General features: G+C 40.3%; 1 protein-coding gene across 1 annotated transcript in view; it reads right to left on the bottom strand.

Moving 5' to 3' along the window:
• Positions 1–27,370, bottom strand: part of TANC2 (tetratricopeptide repeat, ankyrin repeat and coiled-coil containing 2) — a 255,436-nt gene that overhangs the window by 151,191 nt on the left and 76,875 nt on the right. The window contains exons 4-5 of the mRNA XM_075036249.1: positions 9,589–9,660; positions 3,887–4,066 (exon numbers count right to left, since the gene is read on the bottom strand). Of these exons, the coding sequence (XP_074892350.1) occupies positions 3,887–4,066; positions 9,589–9,660 (252 nt within the window). The remainder of the gene's footprint in view (positions 1–3,886; positions 4,067–9,588; positions 9,661–27,370) is intronic.

The raw sequence follows: 27,370 nt of genomic DNA, 5'->3' as shown, positions 1-27,370 counted from the left end.
CAAAGGTTTTTTATGTAACAGATAGTACTATTCCGCTATCGAGCTACTCCGCAGATATGGAAATTATGACATGAATGGGTTAGTCACACACAAATGTATGTAAGAAGCTAACAGCATGAAAAAGCCCCTACAATTGGATAATTTCTCAACAATTTTCTATGCTCTGAAGGTCGCTTTGAAAAATCCATGTGGCAACTGTCAGACGGACAAAAGCCTCTTTTTGTAATACTTCAGTTTCCCAGAATCACCCTCATCCCTTTTCCAAAAGGAATCACTGCTGTTATTGTGTAGGATTAACAACTGGACAGCACAACGAGACAAAGCAGAAGAGGAAACCATCACAGCCAGTGAGACTTTGTGAAATGTCTCCATGCATTTACTGTCAAACTGCTGGCTGCTTATTTTTATCTGAAAGCTCCCACAGTCACATGAAGATTTTTTAAACCAAGCTGCTTATCAATTCTACCAGATTTTGAGTATGCTACGATGGCACTTACAAGACTTTTGTAAAATCGGAGAGGGATATTGGTCAAAATTGGGAAGGAACACATCCAAAAATAGCGCAAGGCTGTGAACTTGTCTTCACGAATCTAATAGTAAAACCAAATTTTCTTTATTTTACAGATCATGCTGTTTTACTAATGAATAAAAATGAAGAGGGTCTTTAAAAACGGCCACTCGATGTCCACCAGAAAAAAACCCCAACTTTTTATTTGCCGATACAGTAAACGGTCAGTCATTCAACAGCCATCTCTTTCTGCTGCCGAAGGATTTTTTTGCCTTTTACATCTCTCAGATAAGTAGTAAATGAGAGAGATGATAAGGAATAGTTGAAGAAACGTGGTAAGTACTGTGAATAACAAAGAGCGGAAAGCACTACTTTCCCAGTTCCTTTACAGGTTACCTTAATGAAAGCAAACAAATTCCTACAATGACTGCATGAGGATGTAAAATAAACACCTTCCTTTTACAATATCTACAGTAAATTAAACTAGTAATTTTAAAAATCATGCTAATCCACCAACACACTGAAACACACTTCGAATTCGAAGTATATCAGGAGCTGCACTGAAGTCATCAAGACATGTACGTGCAAAATATTATCATGTGTTTTCATGCTATACCAGATTCAGCCTAGCCGGAACAGGATATTTAAAACAGATGGAAAAGACTGCAAGTAGAAGACAGACGTAGTCATCTTCCCAATCAATTTCCAACAGATTCTTGTGTGTGGCCCCAAAATGGACCTCCAACAAAACCAGGACCCTATGCTTTTCTTCTCTTACTTTTGTGTAATAACAATTATCAGCATTTTATTGATGTCTTCCTGGTTTGTACACATCTTGTTCAGGTCTAGATTTCATCACATATAGTTTGCAAACCAGACCGACAGAGGCGTATGTACTTCCACCAGCTGAATGTCCACAGCACAGCTCTACAAGACCACCTCACTGGTATTTGAGCACACGTTTCGGCAAACTGCCTAAACCCCTGAAGTCTGTATGAATCACGATCCTTTTCTTTGCATTACTACCTGCAAAAGCCACTGCTGGGATTTCAATATCTGGTCTTTGGAGGAACAAGTGGGACACTCCAAACAGCAGCCCCACCAACTCCAACAAAAGCTTTCCAAGTTTGGAGCTGAATGGAGTCTGAGCTGTTTCCACCCAGAAAAAGATAATTATGAATACATGGAGCTTAATCTGCTAGGATGAACTGTTGTGATTTGAGAAGTGGGAGGAGGTTAATGTCTGTTGACAAGCCAGAAATCCAGCAGATCTACACCAAGGCAGCTTGCTGAGCAAGCTGGAAGTTGTTAGAGAAATGGAGCTGCAGCAATATAAGAAAAATTGGTCTTTCCATGGGGTACAGCAAAAACCCTCTGCAAGTATGTCAGAGAAGAGTAATGAACTGTTCAAGTAAATACATGAATATAACGTTACTCAGAGCTCCAATAGGAGATCACATAAACACAAAGGATTATAGTCAAAAGAAGGGGACAGAAGGATAATGAACAAGATAAAGATACTACAAAGGCCTAAACTATTTGTAAAACACAATGCTTTTCATCCTTTCCTAACTGAAAAAAGGTCTATGGAACTGGCTAATATTACCTGCCTCTACTAAGGAAGCCACACAAAACAAAGAAGAAAACTACAAGTAAATAAAAAACTAAAAGGAAGAGGAAACTGGATGAATGTGAGGATCATGGGAGAAAACTCAGGAAAAGGAGGAACAAACTAGCTATATATTACTCAATAAATTAAACAAGTACAGACATGCTGTGAGAATTAAAAATAGCCTTGAATTATCTTTGTCATTTTTCATAACCTATGCTTTTTGTGGCAGGAAGGTTGTGGATTCAACACCTACCCATTATTGTGTGGCATGACAAGAAAAAAAGAAAAACAAAACCCAGAAAACAAACCAAGCACACACACAATTTCCACCCCGCGAAGTGCTGCAAGCAACGTATTCGTACCGGAGGAAAGTACCGATAACTACAATAAAAAATAACAAGGTTTTAGAGACACTAAGCTGAAATGGACTGCATTTTGAAACTACTTTCGTAATCCACTACTGAATTTTATGATTCTAGAAGTTGAAACTGAACTTTTACGAATCTAGTGTTAGCAGCTACTCTGGTAAAGTACAATTCTTAGCTGTTCTGCAGAAGAGAAGGAAATGCTGAAGGACAAACAGAAAGGAGCTCTGAACATCCAGCTGCACTGCCCTGACTCAGGACTGCAAACTGAAGGATATTCTTAAAAAGGAAAGCGTTTCAAAAAAAAACCCCAAAACCAATAAAACTCCACAGATCCTCCAAGTGTCACATCACTGGCCCTCCTGAAGAAGCAGCCTCTGAAGTACATAGCTGTTCTCATTTCCACTAAGAAGTTGTTTTAGGCCTTCACGTTTTAAGGCAGAACGTCAGCCACGCTTAGAAGTTCTTAGTGATGGGAAACTCATGTTGAAGACAGCTGAGTAAGGCACTGAAACTTCCCTTTTAAACTATTTTCATGTCCTTCTAAAACTCCTTCCGCCTGATTCTCTTGCACCTCTTGAGCTCCACTGCTACTGACAGGCTCAGACCACCATGAGATCCTGCAAAGTGACTCTGTCACGATTCAAGAATCTTCCTCCTGTCCTTTTCAATTTCTCATTTCACCAGAGGGCAGGGAAAACAAAAGGTACAAAGTGTATCAGAGCTCCCTTTTGTTACAATAGATCAGATAATATCAGGTGAAAATTATCTTTGGAGGTTTCTCTCAGTACAAACGCAGTACACTGGCTGATCGTTTTTAAAGATGGGCACGGAGGTATGTCAGATTTTAGGCAAGAAGCAAGTTTCTCAAAACCATTACCAGTAGAAATACTATGTCGGGCTTTTACATGGATGTTAGACTCCAAGTGCTTTTGAAAATCCAACTACTTTAAAATCTCTAGGTGTTCAAACCACAATCCCAGCAGATTAGATACACAGTTTAAAAATATGCATGAACTATGAAAAAAATCACTTTGCTGTATAAGTTTATCATTTTTTCTGATGTATTCTCTGGGCATTCAAAATTTTAGCATAAAGTTCTTTAAAATTACTGTAACACTTCCACTGTGCATACACCACAATACAAAGTGGAAATGAAATACACTCTGCTAGAATTTTCTCAGAAAACTAGAGAATATTTGTAAAACAGAAACATCGTTTTCAGAATAGAAAGATTTCTCTGTCAGCATGAAATCCAATCCATTCCTGGTTTTCACTAAAGTGGCTGCTATAATAAACAAATGATGACTAGTACACAGAAGCTTGTTCAAAGCGCTTTCTTACAGATTTTTGCACCAACGGACCTTAAAAGCCCCACTGAACTTTATTTAAAGTCCTTACCAGTTAACTTCTTCACAGGTTGGAGCCGAACACTGATAGACTGATGTGTGAGTAAGGGGGAGGATGGAAGGGAGCGGGACATGCCCTCCATAATCCGAATGTGCTGCATACCTTCGGTCACTGGGAGTGGCGGAATAGCGTAGTCTGGTTCAAAAGCACAGTCGTTCTCTGTGGAGGTGCCTGATGGGGATATAAAAATAAAAAGGAACTGGTTAGAATACAAGGGAGTCTCCTGCTTTTATCATTCCTAGACAGAGAACTGTCTGGCTCGGGTGAGCCCAGCCGCAGAGCCACCTCGCTGCACGCCGCTCTCAGCCCTGCAGGGAGCAGGGACGGCTGCTTTCTCCTGCTCATCTTGCATGGTCTTGACACTTCCCTTGGAGAAACTGTATTTCTGGAACAGCATCTCAGCACACGTCTTTAGATTATGAACAGCATAACCATGAGGAATTTATTTTCATTTTTTTTAATTTGACTTTCAGAGAGTCCTAGAGTCACCAGTTTTAAATATAATTCAAACAAAGCAATCATCCTTTTACTGATAGTTTCTTGTGCGTTTTGCTTGTGGATTTCTAATAAAAAACCTGTCACAGCTGAATTACATTTTAACACGATGACCTTTAGCCTAAAAAAAACCCCAAACAAAACCAAACAACAAAAGCCTCCAAAAGCAGCCACCACTTCCAACTCTCCCCCGACAAACGTACAGAAGCACCCAGAGACGCACAAAGCCTGTATGGGGGTCACGTCACTACAGATCCACATGGAAGACACCAAATAACATGACAACAAGTGGAGATAGAACAATAAAGGCACGTATTGCTAATTGTTGCAATAAATATTAATGAGAGTTGGGAGCCATAAGGTTCCTCCTATTAGCTGCAGAATATGGAAACCTCTGGGTCAAGAACACGTGGTTCTCCACCTCTAGTCAATAAGATTAACAACCTAACACAGACAACTAATAATTCTTCTGCAAAACCAACTTAAAACTGTTAGCATTAATATTTCATTAGAGATAATGTAAGACTACACTTGACACACCTTTAAGAGATGGATTTTAGTTTTTAGTGCCTACTGATGTTTTTCCCCCATAGAGGCATTCATTATTTGATTTCCATTGGATAGCTGTGCTGTTCTCAATAGCTTGCAAGAACATGTTTAAAAGAGCAAATTTAACTGCTAGACAGAAGGGTAGACAGACAGAAGTGGGGAGAAGACAAAAGGGTAAATGGCTCAAATATTGTAATGTCCAGAGGTGACGACGGACTAACTTTATTCCAGACATCCAAAGAACAATGTGAACAACCCAACGTATTGTTTATGATCAGGGGAAAAACCCAGATTGAAATAACCGTCAAAAATGTTGGACAAGTTCCTGAAGCGTGCTAAGTAGCAGCATCATTTGTGGCTAAAATCCATCTATTACCGATGCCAACTTTCAGGAATATCTCAGCATTTTTGTATCATTCTTTACAAGAAACTAAACACTAACACACTTTACACATACGCTATTTTTGACAGTTCAAGGTACTTTTACTCACTTGCTTCCTGAACACTTGCCACATTCGCAGTAGTTTACTGAACACATATTCAAAACCTAATCCTTACAAAGGTGATTTTTTTTAACTTCAGTATGCTCTAGTAAGTATGCTACAGTTCGATATGTTTTATTCATCTGAGAATGTCATTATTGCCACAAACTATGAGCCAGACACTGATGTTTTTCTATTCACTTCATGCTGCTTTAATTAAGTGTGCACAGAAATGCTCTAACGGAGTGCATCCCTTTAAGGGGGAACAGTTCATTGTATTCTTTTTTTTTTTTTATTGGAAGATGCTGTTGCTGACAATATCATGCCTTTTATATAGATATACACATGTAAATATATATATGTGTGTGCGTATATAAAAAAAATATTTGGCTATAGTCAGAGAAAACTAGAATTACTGCCTTACCACCTTTTCCCTGCAGTTACTACCATTTCTACGTGAGCAGCATCTCAGCCTTGCTTCTCAACCCAAGACCCGTCCAAGTGAAGCTGCCATGGGCCACTGTGACCCACCTACCACCAGCACCACTTCGTTACAGACATCAAGTCTGTGCCTATGCCCATCTCCAAAGCATTTCATCAGTCCTCTTCAATCACGCACACCAGCAGTACTTTGGTGTGCTGAAAATGCGTTCCTCTCATCTAATTTTGGTGTCCACAAAAGAGGTGTCTACATCGAAGCAAGCTGTTTAGAAGAGCTTCTAGAAGGCTGGGAGTTTAGCACAAGATTCATCTAATGACATGGTTTAGGGTTCTGGTTCAGGAAGAGAAGAATCCCAGCCTGGACACTCCACTGACTCCATCCATGACCTCTCCATGGGCTACAAAAGCAGTCGAGGGCAACAGGCAGCTCCACTGCACCCACCCGCGTTCAGCCAGCCGAACACCATCCTGGGGTCTCCCACTTGACACACGTCTGAGCTACGGACAACGACCACAGCTTCAGAGGTAGGAACACTGCCATTTCTCAGGTCTCCTTCCATTAGACATTAGGCAGCACATCAGGCAGACAGGACAAACAAGGTATGTTGGAGAAATGCAAGTGCTCTCAAGAGCAAGCCCAAGTCTTGCACACACACACACACCCCACACAGCACAGTGCTACTGCTCAGCAGAGCTCAAAATCTCAAGTTTGATGATCTTGTTTCTAAGTTTTTCCTACTAATCATCCAAAAGATGCAGTGGCTCTGTTAGTGCAGTTGGGCATATTTTTTCCAAGAGGGCATAATATGATAGCATGCTGCTAATACAGCAAAAAAAATTGACTTCTTCCAGCTGTGCATCACCAATTGCAATTATTGGCTCCATATATAGCTTACTTGACGTAAGCTGATCGAGGGCCTTGCTTTTTCCAGGGTTACTGCAAGCTGAACACCTCTGCTGACTCTGCAAGCCTATTCATAATCACCTGCGAGTGCCAGGAAAGGCAAACCGGCGTCAGTGCCAAAATCGGCATTGGCTTCAACAGAAACAAGCTACGACTTTTTTTCAAAATACATTTGGCGCCAGACACAAAAAAAAAAGATTTGCCATCATTGATTTTGATTCTTAAAAACAAAGTTCAGATTTCCTCAGGCCAGATTTTGGGGTTTGAGGGAACTGTGAGGTCTGGGACTTAAGGTCTGGGTAAGACGTAAAAGTCCGTGTGCATTTCACTGGTTATCATGGTGTAAGTTCCCAGTATCTTTGGCCAATCTTTACCTAAAACCAAGGGCAATTGGGGGCAGTATCTTATATAGAAGTAAAAGTTATTATATCCTTGCAAAGTTTTCAGGAGTGTTTTCCCTCTTAAAATTCAAATGCTTCAGAACAAAATCAGTGAACTCACAGAATATCCACAAAGTACTATTTTCATTCCACAGATGTCAAAATTTCTCTCATCCTTGCTGGAGTAAACAAACACACAAGCAAGGTAATTGAAACAGTTTTAAATTTGTACCAGTCAGAAAGAATATTGGGTTTATCAAACCCTCAAATTACGGATCATTCACTGCTGAACTGGAACTTTGACAGTTTGTCTATAAAATATATTTAAATAAAATGCTACTGAAAAGTGCATATTTGAACTAATGAACTATTTCTTCAAGTTTTCCAAGATAATAAAGCTTTACAGACAGCTACAATACTTGGGCATCACACCCAGCAACATGGAAGTTTAAACACAAGTAGGACGACTGCCTCATTTCAGTTGGCTGGTTTATCTGAGCATAATAAAACCCCTTAACCCATCATTATGAAAAATACATGTTAACATGTGCAGATAGATAGCAACTTACAGACACAGACCAGGGCAAAGTTAAATATAATACTTCTAAAGAGCACAGAGACTTCTTCTACACTGTAGAAAGCCTGCGTCTACAATTGCATCCATTGATCCAAATGGAAATATTTAGCACAGAAGCTTGTTTCTCCAAGCAGTTGGAAGTATTTTTTTACCTGTTTCTCCGTCTACTCCCTCTCATGCTGCAACTTCTTGCTAGCTAACTGCAATTCCTAGAGTCATACTCATTGAGGCAAACAGACAGAGATTGGTCATTCTTTGGCAAGTAAGTATTTGCAAAAAAAGCCCCATGTCCTCTGCCCAAAACTAGTACTTTTCCACAGCAGCCGTGATGCTGAATAAATAGGCTGAAACGTAACCTGAGCGAACAGAATGTCTGAAACAAGCGTACGGAAACCCAGCAGGCAACTCCCATCAGCAGCTGCATCTGAGCTGCTGTATCTTGTAACAACAAACCAACGGACAAAACCCACACAAATGAAAGGACATCACAGGGACTAACGGCAGAGAGAGCGGCCAAGGCTCAGCCTGCAGAAGTAACACAACAGCAACTTTATCTGAGCTAACACTGTCTGGAAAAGAGCAACCATTCATTCTGTATTCTCGAAGCACAGAAAGGCTACTTGTATGCGAGCTATCACGGAGTATGTGCAGTTATACATTCCCTTCTTCCTTCCTAATTTTATTTTAACTCTTCTATTTTAAAATAAGAAAATTTTAAACAATAAATTTTAAAATACTAATAAAAAGATCCTATGTTAACAGAGCAGTTTCAGCTGTTGACATTTCACAGGGCTTCAAGGGTTTTAACTCTAAATTCCGATCCCCCTAATTCTGATCACGGGCTTCAATCACTTGCAATAATTTTGCCCGGGCAACACTGGAATACTGCCAAAAAAGAACAATACTCCGGAGAAAATGTCTCCATAATAAGTCATTAGGACACCATGACAACAACAGACGTGAACCTAAATGAAAGGAAAATTATTGCTGCAATCCCAAAGAGAAAATAAGTCAATGCACATAGCACCTACAAGAGCCATGCTTCCAAAAAATGCTTCTTAGTCTCAAGAGCTGTGTGAAAATACCAGCGTTTTCACAACCCTCACAAATGAGCAAATGCTTAAAACTTTAAGTAAGCTACTTCAAAGGACACGTAAGCCAGCACAGATCTAAGTAGCTGCTGCTGTCAGTGACAGAAATCCCCATTACACAGCTCTAGCGGTGGTTTTAACCACCAAGCCTATTGTGAATGACGGATCCTGAACAAAAGAGGTTGTAGAATCATTATTTAAATAATATAAAACCTATTTTTACTAGGTTTTCCTGGGACCTCTTGCCCTGTTCCTGTAGGATGAAACACAATGAAGCAAAAGACATAACACACAGCTGTTCGGCCCCCAGGTCAGGAACACACAGGTCCCCCCTCTATCACATCGTGGGGCTTGGGAGGGGAAGGATAAACTGGTTATTGAGAACCTGCTGGGTTCTCCCCTCTGCAACCAGGGGGAGAAGGCAAGCGGTCACCGAATGGCCTGTTGATTTGGGCTGGTACACGCTGAAGCCTTCTTACACCACCAGCTCCAACAACCGCCCTTGCGTAAAGCTCCGTCCCTCCGTCTGCAAAATGGAGATGCCATACGCTCTACAGGTACGCCTGTGCTGCACCATGAGTTAGTCTGAACTCCTTCAAACTACGCAAAGATAGTCTGTTTTGTGAATATTAGTAAATTTGTAGCTATGTGGATAATAACAATGGTTACAAAACTCCGTCAGATTACATAGTCTTATGAAAAACACAAAATGTATATATAAAAGGTGAACAAATGAGAAACGAGTCACTGAGGCAGAACAACACTAACGTTTACCTTGCCCAGATCGGCTCTGACGGGAGTCTACACTTGCCTGTCTTCGGTCTGGTGGCTCCTCGTTCCCTCCATCTGCATGAGAACCAAAACAGCAGAAGTAGAACATCATAGTGGACAGGTCAGGCAGATGCAACTTTTCCTTGAGTACCATCACCTATCTGGTAGGCACAGCAGAACAAAAAGTCCCTGTTGCAGACTGAAAATGGGGCAAACTGCTGACTCCTTTGCTGTTCCTTCCAGTTTCTCCCCAGCTCACTGCAAATGAAATCTGTGAGGTCCTCAGGATAGAAGTAGGCTTTTAATTTCTCCTAGTGACCCCACAGATATTTGAATGAAATAATACCCAAATTGTGCATCTTCAATTAGTTCCTTCACTTTGGACCGTTTTATCAAAATACTAAAAAATACTAAGTGTTTGAAGAAAGAGATCCAGAAAAAAAAGAAAAAAGAAAAACAAAAGAATATTCTATGAAATTGTTTCCCTTTAAAATTATTTGTCAGCTAAAAAACAGGAAGGCTGGGAAGAACAAAACCATTATATCCTCTTGAAACTGTTTAGGAAAGCAGCTATAGTTAACAAGAAACAAATCCATCTGGATAAATGTAGAGTGGGACATTGTGTACAATATTACACAATTAATTACATGCTGGTCTTCATTGATCAACTGACCAGATTAGAAACAATAGATAGGCACATCAATATAGATGCTTGAGTACACAGGGTTTATGCCAGCTGAAAGCAAAAAGAAGTCTAGCTGTGCAGATTGTGAAAAAGCAAAAACAGGCATTTAAAAATGCAGGATGTATTTCAGCAGTTACTACACCTTATGGCAGGGGAAGGGGAAGCTTTTAGAATCTTTAAAAGTAGTTTTGAAATAACTGAATTCTTAAATAGCTGTTTAAAAACCTCAGTAGTCAATTTTAGCATTTATATTTTTTGATTATACTAAAAGCAGCTGCACTCTGCTATGTTTATATCTATATATATCTATACATCCCCAGAGTTATTTGTTGGACAGGCCTGTTATGCCATAAAGTAATTCAACTTGATAAAGTCATATTATGTGTGAGTCCCATTTGTTAGTCTGGCTTGAAAGGTAAGTTGTGTATTGGAGCACAACAGCAGAACTGGTAAGGTGACCGAAAATTTAAGTCTACCTGACCCCCCAAAAAGCAGGACCACAGCCCCAGCCACGGAGAGGTTTTCTGGTTCCTCTTCCCTTGGTAAAACATTTCCAGTCCTCAGTTTCCCTGAAGCCATGTTCAGGCAACTTGAATGGGTGCCAGCAACGCAATTTTCTGTCACCTTTGCATTTTTCCCTGCTCGTACAACAGCTGCACATCAAGGTCAGCCTCCTAACGCCAGCTAAAACAACCTGGAAATCCCTTATTTTATATCAACTGCTCATGCCCCGATAAGCCATCACAACTGCCAGGTGTCAAGACCATGACATTTTCCCTCCTCACTTTTCTATTCTGGTTGCAAGAAGGATGTGACATTGCAAATATGACTACAATTTTGACGTATTCATAGGAGCTTTTATTAGCCTGGAGATGCCTTCTTGGGATTAGTTGCATTGAGCCTTCCTACAGTCCAGCTGGCATAAAAGAGTATCAATAGATCACTATCTCTGTATTTTTACTTGTAATACACAACATTGGTTTTGAACACTGCTTTGCATACAGATATAATCATCACCGCTAAAGGCCCCCGGCTATGAGTCCACATGGACAACCTCTAGGTTACAAAGAAAATAAAATCCTTTGAGTTTAAAACATAAATACACGATGCAAGATAATTATAAGGAATGAAAGTTTCAAAAGGCGAGGGCTATAAACAGAAAATCAAAGTATTAAAATCAGGAGTAAACCCCTATATTTATCAAAAGCCACATAATCATCAAAGACAAACTCAGTTGGGGTTTTTTTGGCATAGTAATTGTGAGTGACACTAAATGAACACCTTGCCAGGACAATCCAACTAATCCACAGGTGGGTCCTGGCAAACCTTTCTCCACTAGTATGGAGCTGGCAAGAGGTTGGATTGGTTTTGATGGACATGGACTCTTAATGGAGGAGATGCTGCAGGATGCAACCTCGCAGGAGATCACACGTGCAAAGATCCAGTTACGTGGCAGAGATGGACCACACGGCCCCATCCTGCCATGAGAATAACCCAGGAGGTGCCCATGGACAGGAAGATACAACACAGCTGGGTTAAATAACATTTAAAAAAAACTCTGAAATAAGACTTCAAAATCTAATGCAATTTTTGTTTTTAAAACTGCAGGAAAACGAAGGAATGTTTGGTGACACAAACCTGGTTTGCAAGTTCTTGAATTCAAAGAGTAACTTTTTCCATAGTGCTTTGCAATAAGATTTAGACAACAGCTTAACTCTCATTTCAGTTAAATACTTTGAACACCAAAGGGAGCTGATATTTTATGTTAATAATACAGTTTCACTATCATAAACAGATGTGCCAAATTAACTTTAAAATGTCCTTATTCTAATTCATCTCAAAGAGCTACATAATACCCCAAAATTCTAATATATGCCTGACAGGGATGGAAGAGTTTTGGAAATTGGGGGTGGGGGGAGACACACGACACGACGGACGGACACGACTTTAAGGACTAAATTGGGCTTAAAACATAATAGCGTAGTAAGGGATACCTGACCTCTCCAGTCAATGTTGCTGGGTGGGATGGATTCTGGAGATGAAGGAACAGCCCAAGTATGAACCCATGCTCGTCCCACTTTTTTTTTTTTCCCCGCACATAACGGGGCTCTCTTAAAAACACGTTGCCCTCATATCCTCCACATGGTTTTGCTTTAGGTCAGCCCCATTCCCACTCCTGCAGATCTCCTGAGTCCTCCCTCCTCAGCCATCTGGGCTTACGTTCCCACCTGCTTCGGACAAACTCGATCCAGCACCATTCCCCTACCCCCACATTCAAAAGATTAGTGAAAAATAAGACATCGTTCTCTGGGGACCTGTAACTGCTCTCAGCAACAATAGCCATCACCACCCGGTGTTGGACTGGAGACGGAGAACAGGGAAGCGTCTCTTGCTTTTCTGACATGAGCTGCAACAGGGAAACCAGAGTACCAAAGCATCAACCTGCATTTTATCACAACTGGTTTGCAGCTCTTCCAAAATGTGGTTCCCTCATTAACAGGAGCAACAAGGTTTTTCCTTGACACCATTTTTGGTACGGAGGAAAAGCAAGCTGCTGTTTGGAAGACACAGACTTTTACCCAATAGCTTTATCAGGACTCTAAATCCTACTTGGATTTTCTACAATGGAACAAAGCTAAAGGACAAGCATGTTCTTTATTTTTGACAGAAAAAACTGTTAGCTTTTAGACCAAAATGAATAGGTTTGGGTCTCTGGGAAGTCAGCTTCCCTACTGAAGCAAAGCAGCTATTTTCTGAGTGTGGTACATTTACAAAATACGATGATGGGAGCTTAAAGAGATACAATACCAACCCCCCAGCACCAGGACTGTTGGATTCTTCATGCCTAAGTAGGAATTAATCTATATAAGATCACTTGAAAGGACAAGACCTCTCCTATACAGTCACTTGGACATAATAAAACCAGTACTCGTGCTTTGAGAAGAAGCATTAACCAAGGCAGCAGAGCCGATGACCTGCAGACCCGGTGGTCCTGCTCTCTAATGCTCTTTAACACTCAACAGTGCAATGCCGAATGGTGACAACTCATTGCCAAAGTCATTAGGTTTGAGCACGGGAACTGCTGCACAGGATTCAGAGTCTGGTATAGATTTCTCAGGTAGTTTGCAAGTTACACAATATATTAAGGGGGAGAGAAAAGATCACTGTAAATTAACTTCCCGAATCAATTTAGGAGGGTGGGAAAGGAAAAAAGAAATCTGATGAGTCAGCATATATTATGTCATTAGTCGGCATGCAATTGCACTCACCCGTTGCTGCTGCATTTGGTGCAGTTGCAGCAAATGTAGTTTGCCTGAAACACAGCATAATCTAATGGGCATTCTCAAAACCCTTCAGTGGCTTTTAATGAGGAGTATTTTGAGAACAAGCATAGCTGATGTAAAGCTGTCCCTCTCACAAATGTACAGAAGTGCATGTGCATGCACACTTAATGTGCATAAATAAAACTACAGGTTCACTGTATTAACATAAGGCAGCCTGACAGGCTAGGGGCTGTTTAGGGAAGCCCTTTACCCTCCACCCTGTGGACCACTGACCCTTCCCATCTGCCGTGCCCTGTATATTCAAGTAAAAGTAGCAGGAAACACGGAGCCTCCCGCAGGCAGATCCAGGCAGGAGGCATCCTCCAGGGCAGAGCAGGCACCTTCTCCTTCCCAAGCAGGAATTGTGAAATGAATACTTGCAATAAAATATAAAAAAATACAAATAAATCAACGTGAGGTAGTGGAGAGGGCTGGCACCTGCGGAATTTAAAATGTATGGTGAAAAGACAGAGGACTGCAGGAAGATAACACCAGCCTGCAGTTAAGAGTTGAACAATTGAACTGTTTAATTTTTTTCCTCTCTTTGCTACAAATCAAAATTTTGAGCACACTCCATTCCCCACAGTGGAGGAGCAAGGTTACCAGGGAACAATACCATACATAATTAAAGAGTTATCTTAATATACATGCAAAAAAAGGGGCAAATTACTGTTGCTAAGGGAACATTAATTCTCACGTTTTCCAACTTCCGAGTGCTCAAGTTTACAGTCTTGATAGTGTTCACCTCTGTGTACGTATCAGGACTCTGTCATTCCAACAATACTGTTAGTTATTTTATTTATGCATGATCTTAGGTAGTTGTTAGTATTTGCTTTAGCAATACCTATTATTTATAGGCATGACCTACTATCTGGACAATAGTTTGCAGACAGTATCACTCGTGGAAACGCAATCAACTCAGTTGCTGTAACGATTGTCAACATGGTGAAACACCACAGTTATTGACAAAGCCTCAGATGCAACATCTAAAAGAGGTCACCAAAAGTAAATCGGTTGTGAAATCATTGCTAGAAAACATAGATATCTGTGTTAATTTAAAATAAAGATCAGAACAGACCAAGATAAACCTGGTTAAGGAGCTTCTACAGAAGTTGCCATGAGAAACAGAAAATAGGTATTTTTTGCAAATGCCACAAGGGAAGTAAATGACATCGTGAAATATTGACTCAGTAATCCATATTCTCTCAGTATCTAGTAACAATGAGAGGGAGGAAAACTTTTGTGATTTTTTTGTTTTTATCTCAGTGTTAAGAAAGTCCATTAAGATTTACGCATTATTTTAATTTCAGAAAGATGCTGTCTCCTCAGCATCTAATATCCCTCCAACTGGGATGCTGGACAGAAACAGGGGTCGGAAATCCAAAGAGGGCCGTCCGAGTGGCTGATTATGTGGCAAGCATACAGCAAATAGCTATTAATTATTTCTCTCAATTACAAAGAGATTAAGTAATCTCAATAATCACGTTTAGTAACAGCTTCAGAAAAGCAGTCTCTCCTACTATAAATGGGTCTGAGAAACGCCTGCTTCCCATTCTTCCTCGCCTGCTTGTCCCCCCCCTCACCCCCCATTCTACCAGTTCCCCATTTAAAACCAATGACACAACAAATCCTCTCCAATATGCAGAACAACTGTATTCTTTGAACGGACCGCTCCTGAAGGGAAAAAGAAAATCCCAAGGGTTTCAGCAATCCTACTAAATAAATCCACTGCACAAAGCACCGCATCGCAGTTAGTTAAGACGGGTCTGCAAATACGAGCAAGATGCATCTGCAACAACACGATCTGATGTCAGCAAATAGCACAGCACCTTCAGCATCACCTCGCTGCCAGGTGTTCACATTAAAAGCAAAGAAAAAGCATTTTAAATAAAGTGCCAGCAACCTAATATGCCTGTTCCCCCGTTTAATTAAAACAGCGTCTAAAACGCACAACGTGACTAAACATCTTCCTAGTTCTTTTATCTGACAAAGCAGTTTTTAACGCAGAAAAATAAAAGGGTGGGTCAGCCTGCTTTACGCATGCTGGGAAATCTGCTGCAAGAACCGACTGCATTAGATGTGCCGTTGCTCTAATAGCAACTGACAGAGCGCACTCCACTATAATAGCTTATAAATCAATAGTTTAAATCTGCACCGTATCAAAATTGTATTTGGAAAACACAGGAGACTCACACAAAGCCAGTCCAGCAGTTAGAAAGTGATCCGATTCCAGCCCAGCCTAGCATCCCTGCGGAAGGAAAGGTCTGCCTTGTGCACGGCATAACGTAAGGCGATGTGGCTCCCAACTGCCATCATTCTCCCAAAACACTGACACGGGCAAAAAAAAATAAAAGAAAAATCACACTGCCACAGGGAGCGAAAGCACACGGGCTCAAAGACTGCGGTGACGGCAGTGTGAGCAGTCCCGGGACCTCACGGCACGGCTGTGCGGGTGGTGGGAGCGCTGGGTCCCATCCCTGGAGCCCGCAGCGGCTCAGCCCCGGCGGAGGAGAGGCAGTCGCAAATCTTTGCTCTCAGCAATCCCGATGGATTCCAGCCAGGCTGAGGAAGGACATGTGCCAAACGCAACCGCCTGCTGCTCTCCCGGGGCGGGGGGGTCTGTGCCTGGAGAGAGGCAAAACAAACCCAAACGGAGCACGCGGGGAGAGCGGACGGAGTCTGGTACTTCGGAGTCGTTTTAATCAAAAATTCCTCCTGATTATTTAGTTTGTGAGGGGGTCTTCTGCTTCAGAAAACAAGTGTAAAAATTATTACTGTGCTAAAATTAGTATTATTATAAAAATTACAGTGATTAAAATTATTAAGAACTGCATTGATTTACTAACAGAATAAAGCATCTACCCCCACCAAAACAACTCCCCAGTGGGAGTGCTGGGGGGGGGGGGGGGGGGGGGGGGTTGAGGGTAGAAGATTTTTATTGATGGAACTATAGGACAGACCTGGGTTACTCATTGTCACATCATTAAAAAAGCACTCAAACCGTTTTCCAACAGGTTGCTTCCCTATAAAAAAACTCTGATAATCCACACAAATCACAAAAGACGTACAAGGCATACTGTTTCCGTGTAGAATTATTTTTCTGCAATAAATGTTAAAGACAATGTTATTTAAACTAATCCTAATTCCTAGACTTTTACACACACCAGATGAACAGATCGTCATTCAGTCACTGAGAGCACACACCAAAAGCAGGTATTTTTCAGAGGTAAGCCGAGCAGTGAAATTTCAAAATGTCAAAAAGGAAAAAGCCCACCTCAATTATATCACTGCTGTGATTAAAAAAAAACAAAAACCCAAAACAAAACAATAAAAGCTTTTCAGCTGTGTGCAGTTTATTATGCAAAGCAATGGGAGATGGAGGTCACAGAAATGTTTTTGTAAATATAATAATGCATTTGGTAATTGTTAATCCATGGGCCATCAAAAGACTTTCTTCCTTTTTTGCAAACAAAATGCTAGTATTTAAGAAAATGGAAATGCCAGGCTGTGTTTTGAAATACTTTAGCTAAGGTGGAAAAAGAATATACATTTAATACAGATATGGGGTTTTACCTCATTGTATGTTAAATATAGTCCCACTGGACACAGGAGCAGTGAGTAAATGAGGAGTCAGTACTGACATAAAGTATGCACTGACTCCATGCAAACCACTGAGTCCGTGGTTTGAAAATAACCTTAACTATCATAAAATGTTCAACATTATGGACAAATTATTTCTGGAATCATGGCTGTAACAGGGCACGATGGAATGCAGAAACCTAGTATTATTGCCTATTTGTTAATACACCTAAAGACCAGAATACAAGTACGCATGCTGGCTTGGTTATTCCATTAAAGCTTATGAAATTACATTACAGATTTTATTCATAACTATAAAAATATGTGCACACTTTAAAATGGCATTAATAAGTACATTATCTAAATTTATAAACAAAGACCAGCTACCCTCAGTACCTATATTGTATCCGAGCTCATTAAGGAGCAATCTCAAGAGGAGAAAGCAATCTGTAGGGAAAACATCATTCTTTATTTGTCCAAATGACTGTGAGAAAGGGCAAAAGCAGACGTATGGGGATTCTGAATAGCCAAGGTGAACACAAAACATCACCCAGAAGTCAGTCTACCCCCACTCAATTCATAATCTCAGGACTGGTTGCTCAAGAATGTACATTGGAAGCATGCATTTTCACATTGAAGATTTCAGTTGATTCTTTTTATGTTTATTCATAACCTTTTTATTAAAAAAGTCTAAAACATCCATGATCTTTTCGATAGAATGAAACTTAAAATTCACCAGAACTCTTAATTTCTCTTATGTAGTCATCCCTATTTCAAGTATATACTATTGTTATTCTCCTTAAAAAAAGCATATTCATTTAAAAAGAGGACCAAGAAAAAATGACAGCATGCAAACTCAATATAAAATTAAATTAGCAAAGTAAATTTTCAAAAGAATTGGACTTGTTCAGACTCCTTAAGTTCCATTCACCGTCAGTGAGATTTGGGTTAAATCATATCAGTGCTTCTAACAATTCAGCCAAATAAGCCATTTAAGTTCGCTGCATTTTAGCTGAGTAATTTTGTTTAGATTTACTGTTGGCATTTTCCGTACTTGCCCCTCAAACTGCTTTGATGAACAATCTTTCAATCTAGTTACTAAAAGAGAGAGAAGTACCCTCACTTGCTCGCTATTTTAATCATTTAAATAAATGTAAAGCGGGTCTTTTTGGAAACTACATAAAAGTTAATGGGGCAGTGTAGGAAGTAATCAGCTGAATGTAATGTTTACTGTCACTGAATCAGAAAGGTACTAATTTGCAGCAATCTACGTGCATCAACTTATAATTATTTTTCTGAAATTATGTTTCAAGCTCCTATGGGGGCAATACAGAATCACCCAGGATGAGCAGATAAAAGAGCCACGGTTACAACTTTCAGAGAGGAGAAAAATAAGAAGCGCTTGCCTCTTCAGAAGTCATTGTAAGGAAACACAAACAGAGATACAAGAGATGGAATTTTATCCACCCACTCAATAAAGTCTGAGGAACCGCAACGGATGGCTTGGAGAAAGATGATCAAACCACCAGAGTGAGAAGTAAATTCACTGATGTGGGATTAAATGTAAGCATTATCTATTTTACAAGACAAGACAATAAATAGGTTTAATAATTGGACATAATACTGATTTCGTGATAGAAAATACGTTTTTCTCAGAATTTGTGAGCAAATACTTAAAATAGTATTTTGATAATTGTTTTGGAGGAAATTTAAAATTTATCCTTATACATAGGAGATGGAAAACATGGTCAATGATAAGACATTTATTTCAGACAAAATATCTGCTTCGCTATCTAAATCAGAAGACCTGATAACTCACTCTGAGCACCATCTAGCAACATATTATTACCGCATCATTTTGCATTTTGCTTCTTTTATTTTTGTTCTGACAAGCAGATGAAGACCTTTTGTTAACAAACCATGTGACACCCAGAAGATAAATGAAGTCAACAGGTAAATGAGGTATGTTGCCTCCACAGACTGTTAGCCTGGACCTTCTCTCCCCTGAATTTTTCCTTCTTAAAAGCAAACTGCACCACCACCACCACCACCCAGGCAATTTCTCTGAGCCCAAGGGGGCTTTCCCAAGCATTTCTCTTTCACAAATGACGGGCTCTTCATTAGCAAATCAGCTTCACATCATACAACAAAAATGTAACTCCAACCTGAGGAACACACCTTGGAATCCAAATTTCCGACATCTGCAGCACAGACAGCTCATGCTGGAAAACTGGTACAGAAAGAAACCGTTTCAACCAAGATGTCAACACTCATGCCTTGTTCTTTGCTGCTGCTACTGACGGAGTAGGCTGTTTGATCCATAGCAGGGCATTTTTGAACTAACATACTAGAATTTGCAGCTTGGAGTAAGTTATCTTACAAGAAACTTTGTTACAGATGCCCATAATTAAGTATTTGGGAAGAACCAGCCAGTTGGAGAAGTCACTCTGAAGTAGCTAACACCCTGCTCTGGTGCAGAGAGATGAGAGACAGGACCATCCCTTTGCCCTTCCCCTCTCCAAAGTACAGCTTCTCACTTACTGCTGTGACGACCCTATAGTTATTTCAACCACGGTGAAATGGAAACCCATCTTCATAACTGGTTGGAGGAGCAGAAAGCACACCCCTCCCAGGCACCCTGCTCTCACCCTCCCAGCAGCAGTTTCTCCCCAAGCCTTGCCACCTCCCATGGACCTCACCAGCTGCTCCGACACGCACGTGGGCTCTCTCCCACTCTGCCCAAACGTGCCTCAGGCTTTCTCTGACTCATCACAAATGTGCCTCAGACACAATGCCCAGAGGAGCTCCCACGGTGGGGAAACAGCTTCAATTATCCTTATTCAGTAGCCCAGCAGCTCCTATGAGGCATAATCTAGAGCTAAAAGTTAAACAGAAGAATACAAAAACAAACATGTTTTGATTTACATTGGAGCACAAATTCTTTCTTTTCTTACAGCAGAACAAAATATCATTCTAGCCATTTGAAAGATGTGGTCTCCTCTATTTTGGGATAAGGAGGTCTTACTCTCAAGCTGAAGTAGCACAAAATTAAATCTGGCGTTAGCATACACAAGCAGAACGAGTTATGAACTGTTACAACTTCCAATCTGAATAGATGTAATAATAATGTGTTGGGGGGGGGGGGGGGGGGGGGGGTAGGAAAACGTAACAATAACCGGAATATTTCAAAAGGCGATCAAAGAACAACTCTACAGACAGTACACTCATTTTTTTAAAACTCGTTACAAGGTGGAAGAACCCTTTGTTCTGTATGCGAGAGCTTTTGGTGTCTGGTGGGGAAGCGTACGCACGTTGGCGAGGAGGGAAGGGGACAAGAGCGAAGGAGGATCAGCAGTGACTGACTTCCAAATTCCCTCCTTGTCATCACTGGCTCAACACGCTTTCACTCCCCATCTGTAAATTATAAAATACTTGTATACTCTAATAAGGCTGTCTGGGACCTTTAGCAACCACAAGCATTTTCAGCTTCAAATAAAAAGCATGACAGATATACTAATTATTCCAACTGACTGAATATGTTAAAATGTAATTAACTAAAAACAATTAACACTATACACAACATATGCTTTTCTTAACAGCTACAGCAAGAGTTACCTATTTTGTAGGGCAAATTTTGTCTTTCCATTTGTGCATGTTCCTCTAATTAAAAGTTCAATCGGTGTTTTTAGAACAGCTTAGTGGTCATCTGTCCTAAAATTAGTTGAGAAATTGGTGCAAGTGACTGAAGCTCAAAATAGGTTATTCTGATGACAGGCAGTCTGCTGCTAGCACTCAGCAATCCCTGAACGATGACAGAAAGAGAACAGTGAAGGGGACGACTTATGGATTCAAAGCCCTATCACATTCAAAAAAGGCTCCAAAATCCCCCAAGCCCCTAACTGACACATTGAAAATATCATTTTGGCCTTGGCCAAACCCATGGAAATCGAAATGCCGGGGCACAGGCATGGCAATGCTTCACACGACAAGGCTGAGCTGCTCTTGCCTCCGAGATGCTCTGCTCAGCAGCTGTCCTACCTCCCTAGGAAAGCACAAGCACAGCCTACCGAAACCCCAAGCGAAATATTTCAAGTACTTGCAACAGCTTAAGTTAACCTTGTTTTTAGAATTCAAAACTTTTTTCCTTGTGTAACAGCAGTACACCATATTTTATAGCGAGAGCTGCTATGGCCAATGCGTCCTTCCTACACCTTTAATTAGTTTCATAGCTAACAAAATGTTAATTTTGCCACACAAGCATGAAGAGGCACTGTTGCTAATGCTCCTCTAAGTGATCTTCCCAAGATCACAAAGTAAATCAATGACAGTCAGCGGTGGTGTTCAGACTGCGAGTCCGTGCTTTCACCTGCGCACTACAACGCTTTGCCTACCCAGATGTACTTAATTTAATTACCTTGGTCAACTGTATTGATTCATCCATGACTTACTACAGGAAATTGATTTTTGGCAGAGCGTACCAGCACTGTTGTATTAGGATTTGTCACAATTAACATGCAGTTTGAAATGGAGGTCTTCCAGCTTTAAGTGTGCATGTGATAATCACCGCGGTATTGTCACAATTAAACATACTTGGACAGGCTGGTATGAAAACTGTTATCACTCTCCAAACAATGAAGTGGTTTTTAGTACCAAAGAAAGTCATTTAAATACTGTCTGAGTCTGAATGTGCTAGTGAAATGACAGTAAGATAACTAAGGAAAAACAAAAGGGAAAAGAAAACAAAAAATCTCATCTGAAAACCATGCATTTCTTAGCATTACATTTTTTTCTCAAACAGATGTAACACTGAGTATTATTCTCCATCATCAGCTCTTGTTGTATTCTGCACTCTCATACTGCAGCTGAATTATTTCTTCCATTCCATTTCCAGTGAATGCACTACCGATGTTTTTAGAAACACATTACAACTTTTTATCAAAGGTTTCCACCAAAAGCAACCAAAATCCTTCTTCCAGTCTGTTACCTCCTGGAATCCAAATAACTAAATTTTAAAAGTTAGGCTTAAACACTAAAGCAGGAATAATGCAACCCAAACACCCTCAGGAACTGTCTTTCTTACAGCTCCTGTGGCTCTACACTGCAACAGAAAAAACGACACAGATGTATGCAGTCACAATTTATGGCCTTTGATCATAAATACCACTCAATCTCCTATTTAAGGCAATTATACAGTAAAATATAGAGAGAGGTTAACAGTTCTATTTAGTTAGAAGAATGAGTAATTATTTCTAAAAATTATTTTCCAGATACTATGCAAGCAGTAGTAGTAATACACATACATACACATTTACAAATACACACAGACAGGGCTTTAGAGAAATTAAGTATTCAAGAAATTCTGCCCAAAAGATAAAATACAAAAGGCAAAGCAATGCCTGGATATGTAGTATCACTTTGTACCAGTACCAGATTGCCTATCCATTGAACTATTTCTAGATACTCCTACATTAATTTTAGATGGCACTTCACAACATCGCAGAGTCTAAAGTTACACAGCAATCCCTGCACCACTACAAAAGGCTCATTGCAAATATTGCACGATGCTGAATTTAGTTAGGAACAATACAAAAGGGTCTAAAAAAAGGAAATGGAGGAATAGCAAAGCATTAGTATGTCATCTCTGGTTGTCCAGGAATGAGTTTACGGATGCCAAGGGATGCCATGTCAGTCTGTCACTGCAGCACCAGCCTAAGCAAGCTGCTGCTGGGTTGTACGCAGTATCATAAACTGCTTTGCAGAGACCAGACATAAATCTCTCTAATTAATACAATTACAGAAGCTCTTTATAGGGTGGTTTTTTTTTTGATTTATCAACCAGGAGGTACAATCAATCTAGTACTAGCACATTACGCATGATGGCTTATAAACATTTTTTGCCAATTAAAAAGATGTTGTGGATTACTCACATCCTACAAAGTAAGAATACATTCCCTTCTCCTCCATCATTTTGAAAGGAGGATGAAATATTCACAGACATGGGCAAAAAGCTGCTAGAGTGAAAGAAAACAATTTTAGAAACAAAGAACTTATCTTGCATCAATATTCCAGTAAATTCTGCTACACAAGCTATCCATTTGAAAGAGTGTTTTGTGAGTGAGAAACCCACTCCTCAAAGAAATGCAAGTCATAGAGCACAGATCAATAACCAACCTGTCATCTAACAGAAATGGAGGTTTACCCTGATCATATAATGCTATTAATGTGTATAGCAACAAAAAAAATCCCCTTTTAATTAGAGAGAAGATAAAAAACTACAAAAAGATTCTTACAGAGATAGAAAATGTAATCAGAAACAATTAAGAAGTTATTTATATGGTAAATAATCAACAGCCAGAATGCAAATCATTTTAGAATTACTGAAAGCAAAAAATAATTGCCTTATGGCAAAAACCCTGCATTTTTCTTGGGGGGGGGGGGGGGGGGGGGGTAGTCATTAAAAAATTGGTACAAAAATTGCAAAAAAAAATTTGATGCTTTGTTTTCACATGCTCTGCCTATATCTTACCACCACGGAAGCAAGCACCTGACAAGAGCAGATGGCACAAAATTCAAACCCAGAATCCTTGTCAGAGCTTAGCTAAAACCTCACAACGTCAGGAAACTTTGCAAGGAGAAGACAGGAGAAGCAAGCAATCACATGGCTGGGCTGCCACTCCAGCAGGCAACAGGGGTAAGGAATCACAAACAAACTTCTTCTGCAGAAAACTTAGGAGGAAAACTTACTTAACCACGTTAAAGAACATGGCAAAGAACCATCAAATTGCCAAAACACGGCCTGATCTTTCACATGAGAAACAAGGCTTAGCACAGGACAACCCAGAACCATCAGCCATGGGGCGTTTTGCTGCGTTTGCTTCTTTTCCAGACAAACGTCCTCCTCCCTCCCTGGAGAAAAGCAGGCAATGCCACCCCAATAACTTCTCACAGCTGCGCATACAGAAAGCTCTGGAGAACAGCACTGCGCTTCTACAGAGAAGACTGGCAGACATACAGGAGTCTTTTAGGTGAAGTTATGATCTACCAGCCAGTGCCTGAACATCCGAGGACTGGTGGGTCCTGAACACCCAAGGACTGGTGGGTCCTCTGAGGCTCACTCAACAGCATTTCAGCAACGTACCAGTTTTCCTCCATGGGCCTCAATCTTGATAACACTGTTGCTTTCATACAGTAAAGCTAAGTTAGCTGGGACTTCACATTCCCACTGATAACAGAAGATCACGACCTATAACCGGAGATGCATTTCTGCGGGTAAAACTGCCCGGGTGTCTCAGCGGCTGCTGCAGAAATTCCTCCTGCTCCTTCAGACCTGGGTTCGCAGTTACAGGCAGGACTTGGCAAGGAAAGGAGCGTTAACCCGAGGATTTCATCTGGGAGAACTCTGTTAGGCTGAGTAATTTCCATTTTCCCCTCCAAGTGATGTCCATACATTTACGTGCAGGGAGGGACTTGGAGGAAAACCCTGGCAGCCCACAAGCAGAGCTGGGACTCCTCTGAAGACTCAGCACAGCCCCAACTCCCCCACCACCAAACCAGGTACCTCTCGGGCACAGCGTGACGCCACAAGAACAACTTCAAAACAGGATTGAGCCTGGCCAAGAAAATCCACTTTCAATGCTAAAAGTGAGATTGAACCTTGAAGTAGAAACCCCCTGGAGTGCGGTCCCTCTGCAGACAGGACCCCCGCACCCTCCTCTCGCCTTGCTCTGCTGCACATGGGCCATTTAACCCCATCTTACTTTTTACCTCACTTTTTTTCTTCTTCACCCTAGGCCCTGCCAGCTTTTCTTTCAGTATATCAGTTATAGGGTGTAATTTTTCACCAGAGTAATTTTGCTGATAACCTTCTGAAGATATTCCCCTTCAGTAGGTACGGAGGTGCTTGCCAGCACCGTTCCATTTACTGCTGTGAAACCAAGCTGTTTTCACCTGAAAATGTATCGACATAACCCAAATCAATAGTTTAGGATTTAAACTAAATCAAGACCACATGCACAGATACATTTCACTTGTGTGTTGATTCATATTGTTAAAAACATTTGTAATCTTGACTGTGACCAGGCTCAGCATTGCCTTTACATTCACTTCATCTGCCTTTGCTATCACTACTTAATTAGCTGTTATGTTTCCCTCATGCTGTCCCACTACCTGGATGAGGTGTAAATTATCTGCTAAAAAAATTGTTTATACTTATCTTTATTTTGCTTGGCAATTTAAAACTGAGACTGTTGAGCATTTAATTTAATGAGGCCAAGTTTTGCATAGCATTACATTATGTAAAATAATTACACTTTAAAAATTACTGCTATACAGAAGATATGGAGAAACCTGTTAGTGCTAAAATTATTCTGTTTATGTAGACAAACTTTGAAGTTTATTAATGAAAGTTTGCAGTGAAACAGCTGTTCTGCTGATTAAATAAATTATGACTAAGTTTTCATGTTAGCTTCCTTGAGCAGGCAGCTATTAAAAAACTAGACAGACTAATTGTATAAAATTCAAGAAATGCAGAAAGATGCACAGCATATTACACAAACATGAAATTATAAGCAGAATTCAAACCATCCATTATTTTAAGTGGCATTCAGACTTAAAAAAAAAAAAGAGATTATTATTTCTTTGGAGATGCAGATGAAAAATTCTGCGGAATTCCTAACACTATGACCTGTCTTAAAGTAACCTAGAGATTTCAGCTAAGAGAATATTTAATGATATTTGAGGTTGACTTATCAGAAAATTTAAATGAGCAAGTGAATTTGGAATGCACAAAAAACTGTCCTTGATGAAATGAGAGGTAGTTTTTCACCTTTGTACCCCACTCCCAAATTCACAGTAGGTCACAAGTGGAGAAGAAAAAAAAAACCAAACCCCCCAAAAAACCAACAAAAACCCAACTGTCCCAATTTATTTCTCATGCTCCAAGCAAAGCTTCATACGTGGTGGCAGTGTTGAACGCAGGAGGACAGTATCAGCTTCTCCCTGGGCTGTGGGCATTATCACCCATTAGCACAGAGCTATAAGCTGTCAGCCAACGCTGTAAGGTCAAGAGAAAAAAATGTAAATGCCTCAAGATAGGCTGATGCACATTTAAGCTTAGCTTAGTCATAAAGATGAAACAAGATCTGATACAGCAGTAATAAACTCAAAAGGTTTCCAGCAAAGATGGAGCAGAAATCAAAAGGAGGGAAACTTAACCTGAATACATAATGACCAAATCATATGTCAAAGTATTTCAGCTTTATAGGCAGGTACAAATTCATCTGATTATCTAATTCTTTTCAGGCTTTCCCAGATTCAGCTTCTTTAAAAAAAAGAACACATAATAACTCAACTGCTTTGCGCATTGTAATAGAAACATTAGGAAACACTGCACCTTATTTTCCCAGATCTATAGAGGACTGCAAAGCTAATGCAAACAAATATTTGTTTTCCAAGAGGCAATTTGCAAGCGTCTCAGAAGCAGAGGACACAACAGTCTTCAGCAAGAAGCCAGCCCATGCAACTAGCATTTTAAGAACAGGCAAGGCATTTTCCTCATAGGCAACTGAGTGATATTTTTTTATGTATATATATGTGTGTGTGTGTGTATATGTATATGCATAGACACATATTGCTGGTTTTCTACTTGAGAATTATTTCTCTCTTAAAAAAAGATTAATGTTAAAATCCAGGAAAGCCCATTAGATGACCCAGCCTGACTTCCTGCAGAGCAGAAGCCACATATTTTCATTCATTTATGTTTGACTGAAGCTATCTGCTCCTCTGCTGCCAAAAAATCACTTCCATTCAGTTAGTGTCAATGATTATTCATCCTGTTAAAGCACTGTGACTTTCTTCATCATTTCCAATTCTCATTTTGGTTTGTGCTATATGCTGCATGTTATATATCCCTGTAGTAGATCGAGTGGCCTTATGGTACCCCTATTTTCATCAAAGTATTGTACAGCACAGTTAAGTCAGCTCCCCACCTTCCTGATAACCTTCACATCCAGAACTCCTCATCTTCCAGGGTGTGACATTTCATTCCCTACACCCTGCAGCCTGCTGTGGCTTTCTGTAGTTTCCCTAATTTTGCAACTCCTTTTCTGAAATGCTGACATCAGCACTGACTGTAGCGCAGCGTACTGACCTCACCGATGTCTTGCATAAAAAAATCACCTTCTCTCTCATCCTACTTAAG

This window comes from Buteo buteo, chromosome 9 (genome assembly GCF_964188355.1).
Source record: "Buteo buteo chromosome 9, bButBut1.hap1.1, whole genome shotgun sequence".
NCBI lineage: Eukaryota > Metazoa > Chordata > Aves > Accipitriformes > Accipitridae > Buteo > Buteo buteo.
Note: the sequence above shows the minus strand (reverse complement) of the source record. Positions and strands in the feature narration are given on the sequence as shown.